This window comes from Humulus lupulus, chromosome 1, assembly GCF_963169125.1.
Source record: "Humulus lupulus chromosome 1, drHumLupu1.1, whole genome shotgun sequence".
Classification (NCBI taxonomy): domain Eukaryota; kingdom Viridiplantae; phylum Streptophyta; class Magnoliopsida; order Rosales; family Cannabaceae; genus Humulus; species Humulus lupulus.
In genome coordinates, this window is record NC_084793.1 from 140,099,682 (window position 1) to 140,124,668 (window position 24,987).

Genomic DNA, 24,987 nt, shown 5'->3' on the forward strand with positions numbered 1-24,987 from the left:
GTCATGGAGGAAAAGACACAAGTAAGCATTATAATTGAGTCTTTAACTCCTGCCTTTTCTACATTCACAACAAATTATGTAATGAACAAATTAGAATTTAACATGACACAATTGCTGAATGAATTACAAACTTTTGAGTCTTTGAACAAGTCGATCTCAAGTCAGGTTGAAGCAAAACCATCTTCTTCTAAGAAGAAAAGGAAAAGCAATAACAATGATTGCAAACCTAAAAAGGACAATCTGAAAAAGGCAAAGAAGTCATCCAAGGCACCCGAGAACAAAAAGAACAATGACCCCAAACAAAAGGCACCCAAAGGAAAGTGTTTCCATTTTAATGTCGATGGTCATTGGAAGAGAAACTGTCCAAAGTATCTTGCCGAGCTGAAAGAGAAAAAGAAAGGTAAATTAGATTTACTTGTACTCAAAGCTTGTATGGTGGAACAAGATAAATTATCATGGATAGTTGATTCTGGTTCCACTAACCATGTTTGTTCTTGTTTGCAGATGCTTGAGTCCGCAAAGCAGTTGGAGCAAGGAGAGATGACTATGAGAGTGGGAAGTGGAGCGCTTGTTTCAGCTAAAGCATGTGGAACAGTTCGTTTAAATTTTAAGAACAATTTTCTAGTTTTGAATAATGTTCTATTTATTCCTGAAATTACTAGAAACATTATTTATTTATCTTTGTTACATGAACAAAAATTTGGCATTTCTTTTAATAATAATATGATTTTTATTTCAAGGAATGGGAACAATATTTGTCATGCAAAAAAAAAGGATGGACTGTACATGCTTAATCCAATTGAAAAATCGTTCAATAATTCTGAATTATTTATAGTAGCTATTCCACAAAGTAACAAAAGACAAAAGGTTTCTAAAGAAAATGACACGTATCTTTGGCACTTAAGATTAGGTCATATTAGTCTAGATAGGATAAACCGGTTAACTAAAGATGGACCTTTGAGGGAACTAACAGTTGGAACCCTACCAGTTTGTGAATCCTGTTTAGAAGAAAAATTGACTAAACGACCTTTCACTTCGAAGGGAAATAGAGCCAAAGAACCACTAGAGCTTATACATAGTGATTTATGTGGTCCAATTAACATTCAAGCTCGAGGTGGTTATGAATATTTTGTCACATTTACTAGCGACTATTCTAGATACGGTCATGTTTACCTAATGCTTAAGAAGTTAGAAACTTTTGATAGGTTTAGAGACTTCAAAGCCTTAGCTGAGAAGTAATTAGGTAAATCCGTAAAGACACTCTGATCTAACCGTGGTGGTGAATGTTTGGATTCTGAATTCAAAGATTTCTTGCTCGAGCATAATATTCTATCCCAACTCACAGCACCTGGAATACCACAACAAAACGGAGTTTCAGAGAGAAGAAACTGGACCTTGTTGGACATGGTCAGGTCTATGTTAAACTACTCTTCACTTCCCTTATCGTTTTTGGGGATATGCACTTCAAACAGCTAATTACATTTTGAATGTAGTTCCGTCCAAAGCTGTGACAAAGACACCACTAGAATTATGGAATGGAAATAAACCTAGTTTATGACATTTCAGTATTTGGGGTTGTCCTGCTCATGTGCTAAGACCTAAATCTGGAAAACTGGATTCAAAGTCTGAGGTGTGTATATTTGTGGGCTATGCTCCAGAAACAAGATGTGGATATTTCTATAGCCCAATTGATCAAAAGATATTTGTTTCGACGAATGCAACATTTTTAGAACACGCCTATATGAATGATTTTAAACCTCGGAGCAAAGTAGTTTTAGAGGAACTAATGACAAATAAAATTTCATCTCCATCTTCTTCATCAGTTAATGATAAAACAACCAAAGAAACCACAATTCCTGAAAAGGAACAACCAGTGCAACGTCGTAGTGGGAGGATTGTGAGACAACCTATTCGCTACGAACATGAGGCACACGTTCTTGTATCAGATACTGAAAAGGATGATCCACTAACTTTTAAAGAAGCGATGGAAGACCCTGATGTTGATAAGTGGCAAGCTACCATGAATCAAGAAATGGAATCAATGTATTCCAATTCAATCTGGGAACTTGTAGATCTGCCTGACAATGTTAATGCCAATGGATGTAAATGGATCTAGAAGAAGAAAAGGGGTGCAGATGGAAAGGTAGAGACTTATAAAGCAAGGCTTGTGACCAAAGGCTACACACACAGAGAAAATGTAGACTATGAAGAAACATTTTCTCCTGTAGCCATGCTTAAGTCCATTCACATACTTTTATCCATAGCTGCCATCTATGATTACGAGATCTAGCAAATGGACGTCAAGAAAGCCTTTTTGAATGGCCAACTTGATCAAACCATATATATGGAACAACCAGAAGGGTTTATTAAGAAGGATCAAGATCAAAAAGTATGCAAGTTGTTGAAATCCATATATGGATTGAAACAAGCATCAAGATCTTGGAACTTAACATTTGATGAAACTATCAAAACATATGGCTTCGAACAAAATGTTGACAAAGCATGTGTTTATAAATACATCAAAGGGAAAGTTGTGGTTTTCTTAGTTCTTTATGTTGATGATATCCTACTCATTGGGAATGATGTAGAGACATTATCAAATGTAATGAAATGGTTGGCTGACAAATTCCAAATGAAAGATTTGGGAGAAGCGAGCTATGTTCTAGGCATTAAAATTCTAAGAGATAGAAAGAACAAGCTCCTGGCACTTTCACAAGCAAATTATATTGATAAAGTGCTTGAAAGATTATCTATGGAAAATTCAAAAAAGGGTCAATTGCCGACCAGACATGGAATTACTCTTTGCAAAGATTAGTGTCCAAGGACATGAGAAAGTATCCCTATGCATCAGTTGTAGGGAGCCTAATGTATGCAATGTTATGTACTAGACCTGACATATGTTATGCAGTAGGGATTGTCAGTCGTTATCAGTCAAATCCAGGTTTGGAACACTGGATTGCAGTGAAACACATTCTCAAGTATCTCAGGAGAACGAGGAACTATATGCTAGTATATTCGGGTAGTGACCTTGAACCTACTGGATACACTGACTTATATTTTCAATCTGACAAAGATAGTAGAAAGTCTACTTCTGGGTCAGTATTCACTCTTGGTGGTGGAGCAGTTGTCTGGAGAAGCATTAAGCAATCCAGTATAATTGATTCAACTATGGAAGCTGAATACATAGCAGCTTGTGAAGCAACTAAATAAGCAGTTTGGCTGAAAAATTTCTACACGGATCTGGAAGTGGTTCCAGAAGTGGAGAAACCACTTGTTCTTTACTGTGACAACAATGGAGCAGTGGCTAATTCTAAAGAACCAAGAAGCCACAAGAGGGGAAAGCATATAGAGCGCAAATACCACTTAGTCAGAGAAATCGTACATAGAGGAGATGTGTCCATTATGAAAATCGTATCAGAACACAACCTGGCAGACCCATTTACGAAGACGCTTCCTGCAAAGCAATTCGAGGGCCATGTACGTAATATGGGATTGAGAGAAATGCCCTATTTGCTTTAAGTACAAGTGGGAGATTGTTAGGAGTATGTCATAAAAGCATGTAAAAGACATTTATTATTTCAATAAATAAATAAATACAATGGTTTATTATTGTTATATTTAGATTATTAAATTATTGTTTGAATAATTTTGTAAATATCAGAAAAACTCCATATTCATTATTGAGGATGTGATCTTGTATTAGTACGAGAGAATTAAGATCATATGAATGAATAAAAATAGTCAACAACAACAAATTGAAGTTATGGAATTCTTTAATTGAGGTTGTAAGTACGGTTTGCTGAGTATCATGTTGATACAAATAATCTAGATTCGGATTATTGATGTGGTAAGACGTCTCGGTAAAGGTGATTTATATAATATGATTATATATGACATGGACCGATATGAATAAAAGTCTTTATCCAAAAACTATTTAACAATAAAGACTTGTAATTCATATCATAACTGATGATCATTTATAGATCAACCTAAATCCTGAGTTTTCATGAACTCCTGTTCATGTTTATTAAATCTTTTGATTCATTCGTTAAGGTCTCTTCACAGAATGAGGCTAATGACTTTTGTTTTGAAGATTTAATATCATGGATGGCTGGGAACATGTATCAACAATACGGAATGTAATCTTTCCTAACGTATCGTATATTAGTTCCCTTAAGGGTTAATTCTGGAACTGAATGATTTTGAGCTCAAATCTATAACTAGATTATAGATTAATTATTCACTAGTGAATTAATGGTACTTAAGGAATAAGAAGTAAATTAGAAAGGTAAAATGGTAATTGTTCCATTCTAATTTATAAACTAATTAGTTAGAGGGTTTGACTATTGTAAGATGGTTATATTAATGGACAACTTAGAATAAGATTTCTGTAAAAGTATATCTATAACATAAAGAGTGTAATTCTGAATTTATAGTGGAGAAATATCAGAATTAATAAATTAACTATTATAATTAAAGAGTTTAATTATTTAGTTTCAATTTATTGGAGCTTAATGTTATAGGTCCATGGTCCCCGAAATGACTCAAACAAACACTGACAAAAGTAAAATGGGCAAAATGACTTATTTGATAAGTAAAATATTTTTCTATGCACTCAACATAATTATTGTATAATTATGTGTAATTAATAAATTATTTTATTTAACAAAAATATAATTAATTTTGAAATAATTTATTTTTAGGATTTTCGGTATTTAAATAATAAGAAAAAATTGAGAAAAATCACATGTGGCATGTGGTACACATGTAGTAGAGTGCACAACCACTGTGCTACATGCATAAGAAGCTCATGACAGTTTCTTGGTTCCACAATTTTAGTTATTTAAATATTAAATAAATAATGAAATATTGTAATATGATTAAAATATTATTATTTAAACAAAATCTGATAAATGATTAGTTATTTTCAAATTGTTTAAAATAACTAATAATTTATTTTTAATATATTGGATATATTAAATATAGGATATCAAATTTTGAGAACGATACTTTTCAGGGATAGAAAATATATCGTGAAATCTCTTTGAGAGAAAAAGAACAATGATATAAGCATAGGTCACTGTTCTTCACAAATTTAGGTCCAAACTTTATTAGATCTCATATGTGTTGAGAACATCTGATAAATAGATTTTGCCTATTATTTTGTATAGCGAGTCCACACTCGTTCTTTGTGTGCTGAGAACATTTTGGAAGATCTTGGTGTGAGATCTCAATGATTTTTGTCATACAAAAAGATAGCAGCAAGGAAGGACTTGAAGTAATTTTCTATTCATATATTTGATTCAATATACATATATATATATATATATGTATGTATGCGAAGAAATAGATCTAGAAATCTTGTGGGGTTAAATTAACAAATTTGATTGTTGTTCCGATGTGTATAATATCTGATTTGATCTATAAAAACCAACATAATGAGCAAGAAGCTATCATCTCATCAAGCTTGAAATGTAACAAAATAACTTTTTTTTATATTTGATTCAATATACATATATATATATATATGTATGTGAAGAAATAGATCTAGAAATCTTGTGGGGTTAAATTAACAATTTTGATTATTGTTCCAATGTGTATAATATTTGATTTTATCTATAAAACCCAACATAAAGAGCAAGAAGTTATCATCTCATCAAGCTTGAAATGTAACAAAATAACTTTTTTTATATTTGATTCAATATACATATATAAATATGTATGTGAAGAAATAGATCTAGAAATCATGTAGGGTTAAATTAACAATTTTGATTGTTGTTCCGATGTGTATAATATTTGATTTTATCTATTAAATCCAACATAAAGAGCAAGAAGCTATCATCTCATCAAGCTTGAAATGTAACAAAATAACCTTTTTTTTGGGGGGGGGGGAGTTGGTTATGTGTCTCTAATTGGTATTGATTGCATAGCGAGTCCACACTCGTTCTTTGTGTGCTGAGAACATTTTGGAAGATCTTGGTGTGAGATCTCAATGATTTTTGTCATACAAAAAGATAGCAGCAAGGAATGACTTGAAGTCATTTTCTGTTCATATATTTGATTCAATATACATATATATATATATGTGTGAAGAAATAGATCTAGAAATCTTGTGGGGTTAAATTAATAATTTTGATTGTTGTTCCGATGTGTATAATATCTGATTTGATCTATAAAAACCAACATAAAGAGCAAGAAGCTATCATCTCATCAAGCTTGAAATGTAACAAAATAACTTTTTTTATATTTGATTCAATATACATATAAATATATATGTGTGTGTGAAGAAATAGATCTAGAAATCTTGTGGGGTTAAATTAACAATTTTGATTATTGTTTCAATGTGTATAATATCTGATTTTATCTATAAAAACCAACATAAAGAGCAAGAAGCTATCATCTCATCAAGCTTGAAATGTAACAAAATAACTTTTTTTATATTTGATTCAATATACATATATATATATATATATATATATGTGTGAAGAAATAGATCTAGAAATCTTGTGGGGTTAAATTAATAATTTTGATTGTTGTTTCAATGTGTATAATATTTGATTTTATCTATAAAAACCAACATAAAGAGCAAGAAACTATCATCTCATCAAACTTGAAATGTAACAAAATAACCTTTTTTTGGGGGGGGGGGGGAGTTATGTTTATCTAATTGGTATTGATTGTATAGCGACTCGTTCTTTGTAATGATTTTTGTCATATAAAAAGATAGCAGCAAAGATGGACTTGAAGTAATTTTCTATTCATATATTTGATTCAATATACATGTATATATATGTGAAGAAATAGATCTAGAAATCTTGTAGGGTTAAATTAATAATTTTGATTATTGTTCCGATGTGTATAATATCTGATTTAATCTATAAAAACCAACATAAAGAGCAAGAAGCTATCATCTCATCAAGCTTGAAATGTAATAAAATAATTTTTTTTCATATTTGATTCAATATATATATGTGAAGAAATAGATCTAGAAATCGTGTGGGGTTAAATTAACAATTTTGATTATTGTTAATATCTGATTTTATCTATAAAAACCAACATAAATAGCAAGAAGCTATCATCTCATCAAGCTTGAAATGTAACAAAATTACTTTTTTGGGGGAGTTGGTTATGTGTCTCTAATTGGTATTGATTATATTCTTCAAACCGTAGTAGTATTAAAAAAAATGCCCCAATAAAGAAGATGGCCCATGCAGGTCTCGAACCTGCGACCTTCGCGTTATTAGCACGACGCTCTAACCAGCTGAGCTAATAGGCCAGTTGGTTTATGCTGTTTATTTAATATATTTATAATTTTACATATGTTTGTTAAATTGTAATAACAGATACTCTTCATTGTTTTTCCGATCAAATGGTTGTCAGACTTTACTCCAAAAATATTTTTGAGTTTAAAAATCCCGAGAATAAATAAAGGGACACGCTTTCCATTTAAGAAAATTCTCACGAAGTCAAATTATTTTCTCAAACGTTTAATTTAATTACTACTCTAAACTATACATGTCATTTGAAATGATTATGAGAAACCAAATCAAACCATCTATATTTATTGTGGTGTAGTTTAATTTGTGTGCCATTGAAAATGAGCTTGACATAACCTTTATTAAGTGGATTGATTCACAAAGGAAAAATGATTTGAGTACAAGAATGAAGTATCGAAGGTCATGTTATAAGACGAAAAGAGCACTCAGTCGTCATCCTGAGGCAGAGCTTGTAGTGGTATCTTCACAAACTTTTACAAATTATTCCCTTCAAACAAGGTGTAGTTCGAGTTTAACTACAAAGATACACATAAAACCAAAGCATGTACAGCATTCCACAAGCAAAGCGGATCAATAAATCAATCCAAATAAAACTGGAAAGGTATTAGTTATTTTGGTACAACAATTCAAAATCATTGATTGTAACCCAACAAACGTTACACAAATTTCCCAAATGAAAACATCAGTGCACAAACAGCGACAACTAATCAGTAAAAAAAAATAAAGGGCAAGCTCCATCCCAACTACCATTAAGAAAAAACTAAATAAAGATCACAACCGAGCTAGTCCAAACAGAATGTATTCTAAAAAAAAACACTACCGTTAGTGTAATCATATAAGGGAAAATTGCATAAAGCCCTTTGCATCTATTTATTTCATACCTGAGCATGTTTGTCCTCTTACACAAAAATAAAGTGATGAAAAAGAACTGTTGTTGCCAAGTGAAATAAAGTTCAGTAACAAACCAGCTTAGTACTAAGTACGGCGCTTTTTGGGAAGCCGGCAGCCATTATGGGGACGCCGAGTTGTATCCTCAATGTATACTATTGGATTCTGATCCCCTCGTGAATTAGTAAACCCCTCTCTCCAGCTTATAATTGCTTGTTTTTTCTTTTTAAAGAAAGTAAACCCTTTCACCTTCATCACAACTGATTTTAATCCAAGATTTTTTGACATTCTTCCTACATGCTCTGCAGTTGCTTCAGCAGCATATCGAGATTGCTTTGCCCCTCCTTTCATTTCTGGCAAAGATCCAGCTGAAGCCCCAATCTTTTTGTTTCCCTTTGAATCTGTGACTGTAACAAACGTATTGTTACGCATCAACTTTATGTGGACAAAATCAGCATCATGCTCAACATTATATCGAGGAAAGCGAGAACCCCCCATGAAATTTCTTTCATCTTGTTGTATGATACCCCTTACAAAGTTCATGGGGTTTCTTTCATCTTGTGGTATAAAACCCCTTGGGTTTCTTTCATCTTGTGGTATAAAACCCCTCAGGTTTCTTTCATCTTGAGGGATAAAACCCCTTGGGTTTCTTTCATTTTGTTGTATAATGCCCCTTACAAAGTTCATGGGATTCTCTCTGTTCTCAATTTCTTTCATGATTCCAGAATGTATGGAAGAAAGGAAACTCAAAGCATATGGAGCAGAGACACCCTTGAAATGCATAACACTGGAACTCAAATTTGAGCTAGCAGAAAGTCCGCAAACATGGTGTGCAACCTTTCTCCCTGCAATGCAGTCAAAAGATTTTGAACTTCCTAGAGAACTCTCTTGGGGACCTGGAAAACCCACACTATTTAGTCACTCGAATTTAACCCTCATTAAGACTTCTTCAACTAGCTTATTCCATTAAACTAAATTTCAGAATATTTACTCACATAAAGGGGTTGGAAAACTTATATGGAAATTAGAGTGACAAAAATCATATTTCTTGTGTAAGAATGCCACATATAATATTGGTAGTGAATGTAAAAAAAGAAGAAAAAAAAGATATAATTAAGAATGTGTCATTACCATTATTCATTATGTCATTCAATAAGTAAAAGAATCAATTTTGGACAAATGAAGACGTCAGATTTCATTCTTAAATTTTCATAAAAACTATACTCATGAACAAATTGATGATTCAGTGTAGAAGCTATACTTATTCAGTAAACTCAGTAGAAATGAACACAGACACACACACGCACTCGCCCAGACACACACACGCACTCGCCCAGACACACACACACACGCACACGCACACGGCCACGGCCACGGCCACGGCCACGGCCACGGCCACGCACACGCACACGCACACGCACACGCACACGCACACGCGCACACACACACACACACACACACACACACACACACACACACACACACACATATATATTAATATTACAGATACACAAACTAAACAAAAGAAAAAGATGATGATGAAAAAAACAGTATTTTAGTAGTTAGTACAACACAATAAATAAGAATCAAGAAAACCAAAATTAATCCTCTTATTAACAAAAATGGTATCAAAAATTCAATGGCAGAAACTTTACTTTTCTGAAATCCATTGATAATGCAAATTGAACAGAAACGAGACGGGAACTTAGGATACACATTGACTTGGTTGAAAGTGTTACCAGATTTTCCGGGAATCACAGAGAAAGACCTCGAACCAGTGAACTGAGCATTGTCACGAGCAAGGAGAGAGATCAGGGACGGAGATCGACGAGCATAACGGGAGCGAAAAAGAGAATACATATCCCTCGGTACTCAATTCTGCAAAGGTATAAAACCCGAAACCCTAAATATATGTGTATAAATTCAATATCAAAAAAGAAAATTAATGATGATAAAATAAAAGGTTAGATAAAAATAAAGGAAGTGAGGGAGAAAATAAGAACCTGATCTGAACAGGTTCCGTTCCTTAGTGGTAGAAGGCTGCCGGCGGTTGCAATGGAAAGCCAATGACAGAGGGACAGCAAATAGGAGCCAATTTCATAGAAAGCCCAAATATTGCTCCAATATGGTTTTTTTTTGGAGATTTACTTTTTTTGCAACATAATTTTACTTTTCTAGGTTTTTTTTTTATTTTACACAAAGTGCCAAAATTGGATCCATTCTTACAAAAATACTATTTCTTATTCTAACATTCTCTCCATTTATTTCCCTACCCATATTTTCATTATTTTTTTTCTTTCTCGAGTAGACTTTTTTTGTTGGTATTAAATATAAAAATTAGGATACGCAGTGAAATGAGATATTTAAAAAAAATATTAATAACAGTCAGGATCATACATATATAGATATATTAAATCAAACACAAATATATTAGAGATTACCTCTTGTAGTCTATCAAGAGTCCACAAATCATTTTGTATAAATCAACGATCTCCATTTCCTTATTCTGAAAGTTCACACCTTGATGTTCCAGACTAATCCTCAAACACACAAGGACGTGTGTGGGCACGTAGAATTCAAAATGTTGATTTAATACTCTCTAGATGTACTCAACACATAAGATCTAGAAATGTTTGATAAGAGAGATGATGCTGTGAATAAATTTTCAGGATTAGAAAAATCTATCGCTTTCTTTTTTTCAGAGGGAGAGTCTGACAGTCAAACAACTTTTATCGTTATAACCTATTTAATTATTCAATTTAAATCATATTTAAAAAAGAATAATTAAACTAACAAATAAATTTGAAATTCAAAATTCAAAATTCTAGGGATATTTCTATCCCTAAGTGGTGACACACTCACTGGAGTGTGTCGTGTGCCACTATTAAAGTTATCCCTAATTTTCTCATTTGTTTTATTTTATTAATATTTAAGATAATGTATTTATCCCAAAATAAATATAAGTTAATTCAAAATTAACTTTGACTTAAGATATCAATTTTAAATAGATAAATAAATATCTTATTATAAATAAGATAATTATTAATCTCTCTAAATATTAATCCAAACACGATTAATATTAATTTTAACATATAGTTTTTCAAAATAAAAACTATATAGCTAAATAATTCATTAATTCATAATTAATCAATTGCCCATAACCATCACATAATTATTTCATTGCCCTGAAAAATTAATTCCTTTGCAAATTAGCCTTTATCTCTACAAATCTTTCTTTTGATATCCTCACTCTTGACAGTGTAGGACAGATGTGATGTGAGGACCATGAACCTATAATACGAAGCTCCAATAAGCCATATTATTAATTAAACTCTTTAATATAATAATCTTATTTATTAATTTCATGATTACTCCACTATAAATATGGAATTACACTCTAAGTATTTATAGAATTATATTTACAGAGTTTTCTCTTGTAATCCATTGATATAATCAATAAATGTAGTTTTGTCTTCCATTTATTGGTTCGTTAATTGGAGCTGGTCAAGATTAGTGTTTTACCATTCTAATTACCTCTTGATCCTTAAGTACCATTAATTCACTAGTGAATAATTAATCTATAATCAAATTATGGATTTGAGCTCAATAACTATTCAGTTCCCAAATTAACCCTACGGGAACCAATATTCGATCTGTTAGGAAAGTATGAATTCAATTATTGAAATCATGTTCCCAGGGATTTATGATATTGAATCTCCAAAACAGAAGTCATTAGCCTCATTATACTAAGAAACCTTAACGAGTGAATCAAAAGACCCAATAAACATAAACATGAGTTCATGAATACTTAGGATTTAGACTAATCTACAAATGATCATCTGTTATGATAATAATTAAATCTTTATGTCAAACGGTAAGTTTATAAAGATAATTAATTATCACTGGTCATGTCAGATATAATCTCTTTTATATACAACACCTTTACTAAGATGTCTATCCACATTAGCAATCTGAATCTAGATCACTTGCATCTTGTATGCTTAGTAAACCGTACTAGTAACCATTCATTAAAGATTCCTTACTTTAATATGTTACTGACTATTTTATTAATTATATATGATCTTAATTCTCTCGTACTAAAACAATATCATATTCTCATGAATGAATAAAAAGTTTTCTTGATATTGTTATATAATTAATTCAAACAATAATTATAACATTTAAATTGTTGTCCATATTTTCACCACAAGACACATGGCAATTAGGAGTAATTAATGAAAAGATAAGTCATGAGGTTCTCGGAGTGTGAACTCCTCCAAGAAACCCAAATCGGCCAAGTCGAGGATGTCTCCAGGTGAGGCCATGCCTCGAGGTCTGTCCTCGAGGTGAGGATGTCTCCAGGTGAGGCCGTGTCCTGAGGAGCTCTCTTTACTCGTCCATCTCCTCAGTCTAGGTGTAACGACCCAGAATCACTAATAAGGCTTAAGGGCCTTGATTAGTGTGCCGGGAGGGCACAATTGGTTTACGTGTGAATTTATTAAGTTTAATGTGTGATTATATGCTATAATTGTGAGAACCACATTATTATGTGGGTAAATCTGCAGCATGCGACTTGAGGCGATCCTAGGGAGCTAGTTAGCAGGAAAGTCACAACGGGGCTTAGTACTTGACTTCGGGCAAGTCAAGGGGTATTTCAGGTATTGGATGGTTATTTAGGTTATCGGGTTATGGAAATAAATAATTGGAGATATATTTGAGGTTAGGAAGTCTAGGTGGAAATACTGGGGAATTTTACTATTTTTCCCTCGGGGACGTTTCCGGCACCCCGAGCCTCGAGATTAACTTAATTGCCTAAGAATAGACTAAGTAAAACACAAAATTCGTGGAACACTAGGAACCAACCTTCTCTCCTTCTCTCTTTCTCTCTCAAAGGAAACCATTGTAATCTAAGGGAAAACTCAGCTGGAAAACTCTGTAATTTGAGCTAGAGTTTTGAGGGATTAGCCCAGTTTTAGCAAGGAATTCAACTAGGACTGAGGTAAGGATTGAATCACACTTTTTGTTGTTAAAATTCTGTGGTCTTGATAGAGTTCTAAGAGGTTTTTGGGTTGTGAAATTGAAGACTGAATTGAAGCTAGAACTTCGGAGTTAGCTCAGAAATTGCTTAGAGAATTGATTCTGTCGTGAAGGTAAGCTCGAATTTATGGTTTAATATCTGAATTCTCATGTTTTCATGGATGGTTTTAGTGTTCTTGAGCTTTTGGGTTTCAGAGATTGAAGTGGGAATTTGATGAGTTTTTAAGCAAGGTTTTCGTTGGATTATGTTTCTAGAATCATGTTAGAAATTTTGTGATAATTAGGTTGCAGAATTGGGATAGTTTTAGATGGTTTTGAGTGAGGATTGAGAGTTAAAAATGGAGGATTTTCTGGGTTCGAAGGGGTTGGGCCGCAATATAGTTCTTGGTGAGATGCAGCCCTCTGAAGCTGATGCATGCTGAGGAAGGGGGGCAGACCGCGACATGGGGCTTGTAGGGCCGCAGCCCGTGTCTGGTTTTGGGCGTGGGGGAGCCTTTGGTTGGGGCCATTCCGTGGCATGGGAGGCTTGTGCCGCGAACCTTAAGGGAATTTGGGATTTTAAGCATGAGAATTTAACCTAGGGTGCTCGAGATCGAATCTACTACCATGCTTGGTGGAATTCGATGTTCCGAAGATTAGAACTTTGTCTAGAAGCCCTTCTTTACAATTATTGATGGTATCCCTTATCTTGGTTGTGACTAGGTACTAAGTTAGCGCTCGGGAATCAGATTGTGCTCAAGAGGCATCACACGTAATCGGTGCACTTGGAAACTAAAGGTAAGAAAACTGCACCCGGTTGTGGATTTATAATGGGACTAAGGGTTCCCTACTTTGTATTATTTGTAAAGGATGGTATTATGCCATGTAAATAGTAAACAAACGACCTAAGAGTACTGAAGTTTACACTAGCGCACAGGGCACGACTCGACCACTGGTAGTTGAGGACAGTTTATTATGCATTGAGCTCGGTTTAAGCGGGCCAGAGTCAGTGGGTTAAACAGAGGGTGCGACCTAAGGTGTCGACCCTGATTACCGTGTGACTTGGTTGTTATTATTGATTGGTAGATTGTTATGCTGTATAGCTGAGTGTTGATTAGCTGAATCTATGATTGAGTCTTCATACTTTGTGATTATTGTGGTATGATAAGTGTATAAACATGCTTAAGGGGGTTATCCAAATGTTATTGTTGTTTGATATATAATGTGATATGTTTTCTTGCTGGGCCTTGGCTCACGGGTGCTTCGTGGTGCAGGTAAAGGCAAGAGCAAGCTTGATCAGCCCTAATTTGGAGAGCTCTGAGAGTAGAATGTACATGATCAGCTGCTCAGCCGCCACGGTTGAGAGGGAGACAGGAACAAGAGAACCAGAAACGTCTGTTTTGCCCTTAGAGTGGCTAATGGTTGTTTGAACTCTCGAAATTTTGTAAACTGACTTTTGAACGCTGTTCCTTTTTGGGATCCCATGTGTAAAATTGTTTGATTATATGAAATGTATCTTTTGAGACCAAACCCTTTTAACCCTAGCACATTAATGGTTTCTGTATCACATTTTTAACTAAATGGCTTGATTAGCAAGTCCTGCACCTTTATAAGTACACAGTGTAGCAGTCTTGGCTATCCAGGGCGTTACAACTTGGTATCAGAGCTACCTAGGTTTAAGGGTTCCTAAAGACCGGCTGGACATGTACATTCGCTGCTAGAGACAAGCTCGATTCAGGGTTTGGTAATGTGTATATGTGCTTATATGCTCGTATGTCTGGAATGAATTATGAATGTTGTTATTTATTTGATTAATAAGAAGCATGAGATACTGATAGGGCCTGGCCCTTGACTGTTGTGTGAAAATATTGAGGCATGCTTATTAGCATCGTCGTGCATGTAAATGAATATTTGGATGATTAACTGTATATTGTGTATGGATGGATGTTTATATCTTAGTTGTTGTGTGGAAATGTTGGGGCATGCTTATTAGCAATGCGGTGCATGTGGATAAATGCCTATATTTTGATTAGTTGTGATTGGTTATGTTCCATTGGTGGATTTTGGAGAAGCTTTTACCCTGTCATCATGGTCTGATTGTAGAGTCGTTGATTGCAGATTGACTTGGATAGCTATGCGTCCAAGAAAATCTACACGACTAGCCGGCACTAGGTCTGGGACCAGGGGTGATGACCAAGGCCAGATTCCTCCGCCGGTTCCTGAGAACTGGTAGCAACTCATGGCAGATATGCAAACACGGTTACAGAGCCAAGACAAACAGATTCGTCTGCTGCGGCAGCAGGCTCCATCAGGAAGTGCTGCCCCTATCGTACCACCTGCAGTGGTACCAGTTGTACAACCAGGAGAGGTTGGGAACAGGTGGGAGCCGTTATATGAGCGGTTCAGAAAGTAGCATCCCCCAACTTTTGAGGGAGGACCTGACCCACTAAAGGCCGAGCAATGGCTGACTATGATTACTACTATCCTGGATTTTATGAGGATAGAGGGGCATGACAGAGTGGCCTGTGCCACATATACGTTGAGAGAGGATGCCCGCATTTGGTGGGAAGTGGCATCACAGACCAAGGACGTCACTGCTTTGAGTTGGATAGGATTTAAAGACTTGTTCAGCCAGAAATATTATAATGTTGCCACTAGGGCAGCAAAAGTTAATGAGTTTGTGGGTTTGGTGCAGGGAAACATGACAGTTACTAAGTATGCCCTTAAATTTGATAGACTTGTGAAATTTGCACCAGACCTTGTGCCTACAGATGCAGCTAGGCATGACAGATTTATCAGAGGGCTTAATGCTATGATAGCCTGAGATGTGAGGACTACGACAGTTCCTGGGGGGGACAACTTATGCCCAGACTGTGGAGAAGGCTCTTACCGCTGAGGAAGCGGAGAATAAGATCTGGAGGGAAAGTGCAGTAAGGCGGGAGGGCCGTAGAGTGGTGCCTCCTTATTCTGGGCCAGGTAGAGGCGGAGGCCCCAGTGATTTCAAGAGAAAGTGTAACGACCCAAAATTACTAATAAGGCTTAAGGGCCTTTATTAGTGTGCCAAGAGGGCATAATTGGAAGTTGTGTGAATTAATGGTGTGATATGCATGATTATGTGAAATGCATGTGTTATGAGTATTGGATAAGCATGCCTAAATGGCATAATTGTAACTTTGGCCCGTTAGGGCCTAAATGTGATTTTGTGATAAACTGTTAAGACCACATTATTATGTGGATATATGTGTTTGCAGCTTTCGGCACGAGGCGATCCTAGGGAGCAAGTAGCAGGAAAGTCACAATAGGATTCGGTACTTGACTTGGGGCAAGTCAAGGGGTATTTCAGGTATTAGATGATTAATTAAGTTATCGGGTTATGGAAATAAATAATTGGAGATATATTTGAGGTTAGGAAGTCTAGGTGGGAATATTGGGGAATTTTACTATTTTGCCCTCGGGGACGTTTTTTGTACCCCGAGCCTTGGGATTGACTTAAGTAACTAAGGATAGACAAAACAAAGGAAGGAAAACAGTAGAAGATGTCCTAAACCGACCCTTCTCCCCCTCTCTTCTTTTCTCTCAAGGAACTCAGTGCAACCAAAGGATTTGTGGCTGGGAATTCAGTGGATTGGGGATGGAGTCTTGAAGGATTAGTTTTGTGTTTAGCTAAGTAGTTCAATCAAGAACTGAGGTAAGATATAAGCTTTGTGCATGGTGATAAATTCTGTGTTTTGGCTGGGTTTTGAGGTGTTTATGAATTTTGATATTGAAGGGTTGAATTGAAGCTGAAACTTGGAAGTTAGCTCAGGAATCCTTTAGAGAATTGATTCAACAGAGAAGGTAAACTCCAATTCTTGTTTTAGTGTTTGAATTCTGAGCATTTATGACTGGTTTTCTTGTGTTCTTGAGCTGTTGAGTTTCAGAAATTAAAATGGGATTTTAATGAGTTTCTAAGCTAGGTTTTTGTTGGATTATGTTACTAGAATCATGTTAGAAGTTTTGTGATTAATGGGTTTTGGAATTAGGTTGGTTTTGGGTGATTTTGAGCAAGATTAGGATGTTAAAAATGGTGATTTTTCTGGGCACGAAGGGTTGGGCCGCGGCTCTGTTCTAGAGTGTCGTGGCCCTATGAAGCAAAGGAGTCAGGGAGGTTCTGCCAAAGGGGAGCGTCGCGGCACCACAAGGCAGGGCCGCGGCTCAAAAGGGTGTCAGAGAGGCTTAGCCTCTGTTTTTGGGGGCGGCCCGCGACGCCAGTTCTTAGGGCCACAACTCAATAAGGGCAATTTTGGCTAAGTGTAGGTTTTAAGTACGGGAACCTAACCTAGGGTGCTCGGGCTCGATTCCACCACCGTGTTGGTGGAATTTGATGTCTCGGAAGCTAGAACTATATCCAAAAACCTTTACTCGAATATTAATGGAATCCTTTATCATGGTTGTGACTAGGTGTATGCTTGAGCTCGGGGCAGGTTCGTGCTCGGGGGTCGTCTTTCCTAATTAAAGCACTTGGAACTAAAGGTAAGAAAACTGCACCCGGTTTTGGATTTATAATGGGACTAAGGGTTCCCTATCTTGTATGCTTTGAAAGAATGGTATTATGCCATGTGAATTGTAAATGGATGGTATCACGCCATGTAAATAGTAAACGAGCGGCCTAAGAGCGCCGGAGTTTACACATGCGCCCAGGGTGTGGCTCGGCCACTGGTAGCTGAGGACAGCTTATTATGCACTGAGCTCGGTGTAAGCAGGCCGGAGTCCGTGGGATAAACAGAGGGTGCGGCCTAAGTTTTCGGCCCTAATTATCATGTGATTTGATTGTTATTATTCTGATGAATATGATATGTCGGTTATTTGAATGATAGATTGTTTGTTTGTTGATTGTTATCGTTGAATAGGTGAATGTTGTGTACTGTTGAGTACCTAATTGTGTCCTGTGAGATAGTTGATTATTAATATTGTTTGTGTTTGAAATGTTATGTTTTCTTGCTAGGCCTTGGCTCACGGGTGCTATGTGGTGCAGGTAAAGGCAAGGGTAAGACGAGTTGACCATGGGTTGGAGAGCTCTAGGGGTGGGGTGTACATCGTTAGCTGCTCGGCCACCACGGTCGAGGGATTGTATAGGAACGAGAACCTAAAATGTGTATTTTGCCATTAGAGTGGCTTGGTTACTTATAAATATTGGAAATTCTGTAGTTACGATATTTAAACCTTGATTTGGGATCCCATGTACCAAACATGTACTTTAATGAAAATTATTCGTTTATAACCAAAATCTTTTAAACCTAACCTGTTTGTATCGTTAGATTCACATTTTTAATCAAATGACTTGATTAGCAAGTTTTGCACTATCTCAAACACACAGTGTAACGGTCTTGGTTATCCAGGGTGTTATAGAAAGACTCCTGACACTTCGACCGCTGCTGGTCCTAATAGGAGGGGTCGGGGTAGTCAGGGTGGCCGTTAGGGTGGCAGTGAACCATAGAGGAGTTACTTGGAGTGCCCGAGGTGTAGAAGAAGCCATCAGGGTGAATGTCGGGCCAAGGCTTGCTATGTGTGTGGAATGGTGGAGCATCTCAAGAAGGATTGCCCAACAGTGAAGAAAAGGGAAGCAGGAAAGGTGGATAGCTTGACTCCAGCTCGAGTATTCACCTTGACACAGGCAGAGGCCGAGGCTAGTCCCTCAGTAGTGACAAGTTAACTTTCTAGCGCTGGCTCTCCTTTTACTGAATTGATTGACTTTGGTGCTACACATTCCTTTGTTTCTAGTAAAGTGATTGATGGATTGTGTAGACCTAGTGAGTATCGGACTACGGGGTTTGGGACTTTATTGCCTACTGGGGAACTGGTAGTTTCTAGGAGGTGGATTAGGGCACTGCCAGTGATGGTTGATAATAAGGAGCTTTCGGTAGATTTGATTGAGTTAGACATGGAAGACTTTGACATGATCTTAGGGATGGATTGGTTGGTCAGGTATGGGGCTACTATTGACTGCAGGAAGAAGATGGTAACTTTTGAGCCAGAGGGCGAGGATCCTTTTGTCTTCGTGGGTGCGGTATGCGGACCCCGTGTACCCATGATATCTGCATTGAAGGCCAGAGACTTGTTACAGGGTGGATGTATAGGTTTTCTGGCTAGTGTAGTGGACACTATCAGGATGTTGCTAGTGGGGCCGGGAGAGACCAGGGTGGTTTGTGAATTTTTAGATGTATTCCCTAAGGAGTTACCAAGATTGCCGCCGCGCAGGGAGATTCAGTTTATTATTGAGTTGTCATCGGGGACAGAATCAGTATCAAGAGCACCATATAGGATGGCACCAGCAGAGTTGAAGGAATTGAATATACAGCTGCAAGAACTTCTATATTTGGGATTCATCAAGCCTAGTTACTCTCCATGGGGCGCTCCAGTTTTGTTTGTTAAGAAAAAGGACGAGACTCTGAGAATGTGCATAAACTACAGGGAATTGAACAAGCTGAATATCAAGAATAAGTAACCTCTACCAAGGATCGATGACTTGTTCGATCAACTATAGGGAAAGATGGTGTTCTCAAAGATTGATCTTCGATCTGGTTATCACCAGCTGAGGATCAAAGATGAGGACATACCAAAGACGACCTTCTGAACGTGGTACTGGCATTATGAGTTCTTGGTCGTGTCTTTTGGTTTGACCAATGCCCCGGCAGCTTTCATGGATCTGATGAACAGGGTGTTCAAGGACTTCTTGGACCCGTTCATCATTGTCTTCATTGATGACATCTTAGTGTACTCCAGTTCAGAGGCAGAGCACGGGCGACATCTTCGACAAGTTTTATAGAGGTCAAGGGAGCATTAGCTATATGCTAAGTTTAAGAAGTGTGATTTTTGGTTGCCAGAGGTGAATTTTCTTGGGCATATAGTTGGTACAGAGGGGATTAAGGTGGATCCATCCAAGGTGGAACTGGTGAGAGATTGGTCGAGGCCAAGGAATGCCTCGGAGGTTCGGAGTTTCCTCGGGTTAGCAGGTTATTACAGGCAGTTTGTAGAAGGGTTCTCGAAGATTGCTTCACCAATGACAGAGTTGACACGGAAGAATCAGAAGTTTGTTTGGTCAGAGAAGTGTGAGCACAATTTCCAAGAGTTGAAGCAATGACTTATTTTTGCACCTGTGTTAAGTCTTCCTTCGGAGGAAGGAAAGTTTGTAGTATACTATGATGCATCGAGGATGGGTTTAGGCTGTGTGTTGATGCAGAATGAGAGAGTTATAGCTTATGCATCGCGACAACTGAAGGAGTATGAACAACGATATCCTACCCATGATTTGGAGCTGGCGGCAATGGTATTCGCACTGAAAGTTTGGCGGCATTACCTGTATTGGGAGAGGTGCGAGATATACACCGACCATAAGAGTTTGAAGTATTTCTTCACCCAGAAGGATCTGAACATTAGACAGAGGCGTTGGTTGGAGTTGGTTAAGGATTATGACTGTGACATTCTCTATCACCCAGGGAAAGCCAATGTTGTGGCGAATGCATTGAGCTGGAGGGGCTTGGGGCAGTTATTTAGTTCAGTTCAAATCTTCAGGAAGTTAGCTGATGAGATGACCAGGGCAAGGATAGAGCTGGTGGTGGGCCAGTTGGACAATGTTACTTTGCAATCGACCTTGCTAGAGCAGATTAAGGAGGGTTAGTTGGTAGACGCACAGTTGTAGAAGGTTAGACAGCATGTCTTGGCGGGGACAGCTAAGGATTATTCTGTTTCTGAGACTGGTGTGCTTCGATATCAGGGACGGATTTGTGTTTTGGTAGATAAAGGGGTCAGACGAGAGATACTAGATGAGTCTCACACTACGCCATACTCGCTTCATCTGGGTACCACGAAGATGTATCAGGATCTACAGACATTATATTGGTGGCCCGGGATGAAGAAGGATGTGGTGGAGTATGTGGCCAGATGTTTGACATGTCAATAGGTGAAGGCTGAGCATCAGCGACCAGCGGGATTGCTTCAGCCTTTGGTTATTCCTAAGTGGAAGTGGGAAGACATTACGATGGGTTTTGTGGGAGGTCTACATAGGACAGTGGGACTTTGGGACTCGGTGTGGGTGATAGTGGACAGATACACCAAGTCAACTCATTTTCTGCTAGTGAAGTCAACTTATATAGTGGAACAGTATGTAGAGTTGTATGTGAGGGAGACAGTTCGTCTCCATGGGGTTCCTAAGTCTATTGTATCTGATCGAGACCCTATCTTTACCTCTAAGTTCTGGGGAGCTCTACAGAGAGCCATGGGGACTCAGTTGAAGTTTAGCACAACCTTTCATCCTCAGACTGATGGACAGTCTGAGAGGACGATTCAGGTGTTGGAGGACATGCTTAGGGCATGTGTGATTGATTTTGAGGGATCTTGGAGTAAGTACCTTCCGTTGATCGAATTCTCGTATAACAATAGTTATCAATCCACGATTGGAGTGGCTCCTTACGAGATGTTATATGGAAGGAAGTGTAGGTCGCCCATTCATTGGGACGAGATGGGTGAGAGAAAGTATTTGGGGCCAGACATGGTTCAGAAAGACAAGTGAAGCTATTGAGAAGATCCGAGCCAGGATGCTTGCTTCATAGAGTAGACAGAAAAGCTACGTTGATCCTAGGAGTAGAGACGTGGAGTTTTAGGTTGGGGACCACGTGTTTCTGCGAGTTTCACCACTGCGAGGGGTGAGGAGATTTGGAGTAAAGGGCAAGCTGAGCCCTCGGTTTGTTGGACCTTTCGAGATTCTAGAAAGGATTGGACAGGTAGCTTATAGGTTGGCCTTGCCACCGTCATTGTCGGGAGTTCATGACGTATTCCATGTTTCTATGTTGCGGAAGTATGTCTCAGATTCGACGCATGTATTGAAGTATGAGGACCTAGAGTTGCAGACAGATTTGTCCTATGAGGAGCGACCGGTTCAGATTTTGGGCTGGAAGGATAAAGTTCTACGGAATAAGACGATTCCGTTAGTTAAAGTGTTGTGGAGAAATAGCAAGGTCGAGGAAGCGACCTGGGAGATAGAGACAGTGATGCGGGATCAGTATCCCGAGTTATTTAGGTAAATTTCAAGGACGAAATTCTCAGTAGAAGGGGATAGTTGTAACGACCCAAAATCACTAATAAGGCTTAAGGGCCTTGATTAGTGTGCCAGGAGGGCACAATTGGTTTACGTGTGAATTTATTAAGTTTAATGTGTAATTATATGCTATAATTGTGAGAACCACATTATTATGTGGGTAAATCTACAGCATGCGACTTGAGGCGATCCTAGGGAGCTAGTTAGTGGGAAAGTCACAACGGGGCTTAGTACTTGACTTCGGGCAAGTCAAGGGGTATTTCAGGTATTGGATGGTTATTTAGGTTATCGGGTTATGGAAATAAATAATTGGAGATATATTTGAGGTTAGGAAGTCTAGGTGGGAATACTGGGGAATTTTACCATTTTTCCCTTGGGGACGTTTTCGACACCCCAGGCCTCGGGATTAACTTAATTGCCTAAGAATAGACTAAGTAAAACATAGAATTTAGTGGAACACTAGGAACCGACCTTCTCTCCTTCTCTCTTTCTCTCTCAAAGGAAACCATTGGAATCTAAGGGAAAACTCAGCTGGAAACTCTATAATTTGAGCTAGAGTTTTGAGGGATTAACTCAATTTTAGCAAGGAATTCAACCAAGACCGAGGTAAGGATTGAATCACACTTTTTGTTGTTAAAATTCTGTGGTCTTGATTGAGTTCTGAGAGGTTTTTGGGTTGTGAAATTGAAGACTGAATTGAAGCTAGGAACTTGGGAGTTAGCTTAGAAATTTCTTAGAGAATTGATTCTACAGTTAAGGTAAGCTCAAATTTATGGTTTAATATTTGAATTCTAATGTTTTCATGGATGGTTTTAGTGTTCTTGAGCTTTTGGGTTTCAGAGATTGAAGTGGGAATTTGATGAGTTTTTAAGCTAGGTTTTTGTTGGATTATGTTGCTGGAATCATGTTAGAAGTTTTGTGATAATTGGGTTGTGGAATTAGGATAGTTTTAGATGGTTTTGAGTGAGGATTGAGAGTTAAAAATGGAGGTTTTTCTGGGTTCGAAGGGGTCGGGCCGCGACATAGTTCTTGGTGAGCTGTGGCCCTCTGAAGCTGATGCATGCTGAGGAAGGAGGGCGGGCCGCGACATAGGGCTTGTAGGGCCGCAACCCGTGTCTAGTTTTGGGCGTGGGGGAGTGTAACGCCCTGGATAGCCAAGACAGCTACACTGTGTGTTTATAAAGGTGTGGGACTTGCTAATCAAGTCGTTTAATCAAAACATGTCATTAGTTAAAGTGTTCTAGGGCTAAAAGACATTTTGGCCACAAAAGATGCATTTTATAAAATATAAACAAATTACAGAAGGGATCCCCAAACAGAACAATGTTTAAAAGTTGGTTTACAAAATTCAACAATTAATAGTAAACGTTGGCCATACTAAGGCAAAACACAAGGTTTTGGTCCTCTCGTCCCTGTAATCTCCTCAACCGTGGCGGTTGAGCGGCCTGACATGTACATTCACCCTGCAGAGCTCTCCAATCACGGTTGATCGATCTTGCCCTTGCCTTTACCTGCACCACGCAGCACCCATGAGCCAAGGCCCAACAAGAAAACAACATACATAGCATAAACAATATTATCAGGCAGATATTCCAATAAGCATGTAATATTGTGAATTATAATGCCCCGTCAATTATAATACTCCTTGGCTTGTCCAAAGTCAATTATAATGCCCCGTTGTGACTTTTCCCGCTATCTAGCCCTAGGATCGCCTCGAGTCGCCGACTGCAGAGTTATCCACATAATAATGTGGTTCTCACATATACAACATGTCTATTTCATATTATCACATAACATCATCAATTATCATAAACACACTATTTCATATTAATCATCTCGGACACTCTGGATAAGTCCGCCATGCCTCGCCGCCACCCTGACGGCCTTCCGGACACGATATGGGCATTATGAGTTCCTGGTCATGTCTTTTGGTCTGACCAATGCCCAAGAAGATTTTATGGATCTGATGAACAGGGTGTTCAAGGACTTCTTGGATCAGTTCGTCATTGTCTTCATCGACGACATCTTGGTTTACTCCAGTTCAGAGGTAGAGCATGAGCAACATCTCCGACAGGTTCTACAGAGGTTAAGGGAGCATCAGTTGTACGCCAAGTTTAAGAAGTGTGAGTTCTGGCTACCAGAGGTGACCTTCCTTGGACATATAGTTGGGACAGAAGGGATTAAGGTGGATCCGTCCAAGGTAGAGGCAGTTAGGGATTGGCCGAGACCGAGGAATGCCTTGGAGGTGCGGAGTTTCCTTGGGTTGGCTAGTTACTACAGACGATTTGTAGAGGGGTTCTTGAAGATTTCTTCACCAATGACCGAGTTGACAAGAAAGAATCAGAAGTTCGTCTGGTCAGAGAAGTGTGAGAACAGCTTTCAGGAGTTGAAGCGATGGCTTATTTCTACACCTGTGTTGAGTCTTCCTTCGAAGGAAGGGAAGTTTGTGGTCTACTGTGACGCGCCGAGGATGGGTTTATGCTGTGTGTTGATGCAGAATGAGAAGGTTATAGCCTATGAATCTCGACAACTGAAGGAGTATGAGCAGAGGTACCCAACCCATGATTTGGAGTTAGCAGCAGTGGTATTCGCATTGAAGGTGTGGCGACATTATCTGTACGGGGAGAAGTGTGAGATATACATTGAGCATAAGAGTCTGAAGTATTTCTTTACCCAGAAGGATCTGAATATGAGGCAAATACGTTGGTTGGAGTTGGTTAAGGATTATGAATG

At 37.9% G+C, this 24,987-nt stretch overlaps 1 protein-coding gene and 1 non-coding gene across 5 annotated transcripts; both read right to left on the bottom strand.

Moving 5' to 3' along the window:
- Nucleotides 1-7,202: 7,202 nt before the first annotated feature.
- Nucleotides 7,203-7,276, bottom strand: TRNAI-AAU (transfer RNA isoleucine (anticodon AAU)). Its single transcript has one exon. It is a non-coding gene; the product is annotated as a tRNA-Ile (tRNA).
- Nucleotides 7,277-7,822: 546 nt separating this feature from the next.
- On the bottom strand, nt 7,823-10,324 carry LOC133798401 (small ribosomal subunit protein uS11m). 4 transcript variants are annotated; one of them, XM_062236692.1, is made up of 3 exons: nt 10,169-10,324; nt 9,905-10,043; nt 7,823-9,010 (listed from the first exon to the last, which is right to left on the bottom strand). In XM_062236692.1, exons 2-3 carry the CDS (start codon nt 10,023-10,025, stop codon nt 8,253-8,255), a joined length of 879 nt encoding a protein of 292 aa, XP_062092676.1. In that variant the 5' UTR covers nt 10,026-10,043; nt 10,169-10,324; the 3' UTR covers nt 7,823-8,252. The 4 variants fall into 4 exon arrangements, with proteins under 4 accessions (XP_062092676.1, XP_062092664.1, XP_062092671.1 ...); XM_062236680.1 differs by having other exon boundaries at nt 7,823-9,061; XM_062236687.1 differs by having other exon boundaries at nt 9,905-10,068; nt 10,169-10,322.
- Between the last annotated feature and the right edge of the window lie 14,663 nt (nt 10,325-24,987).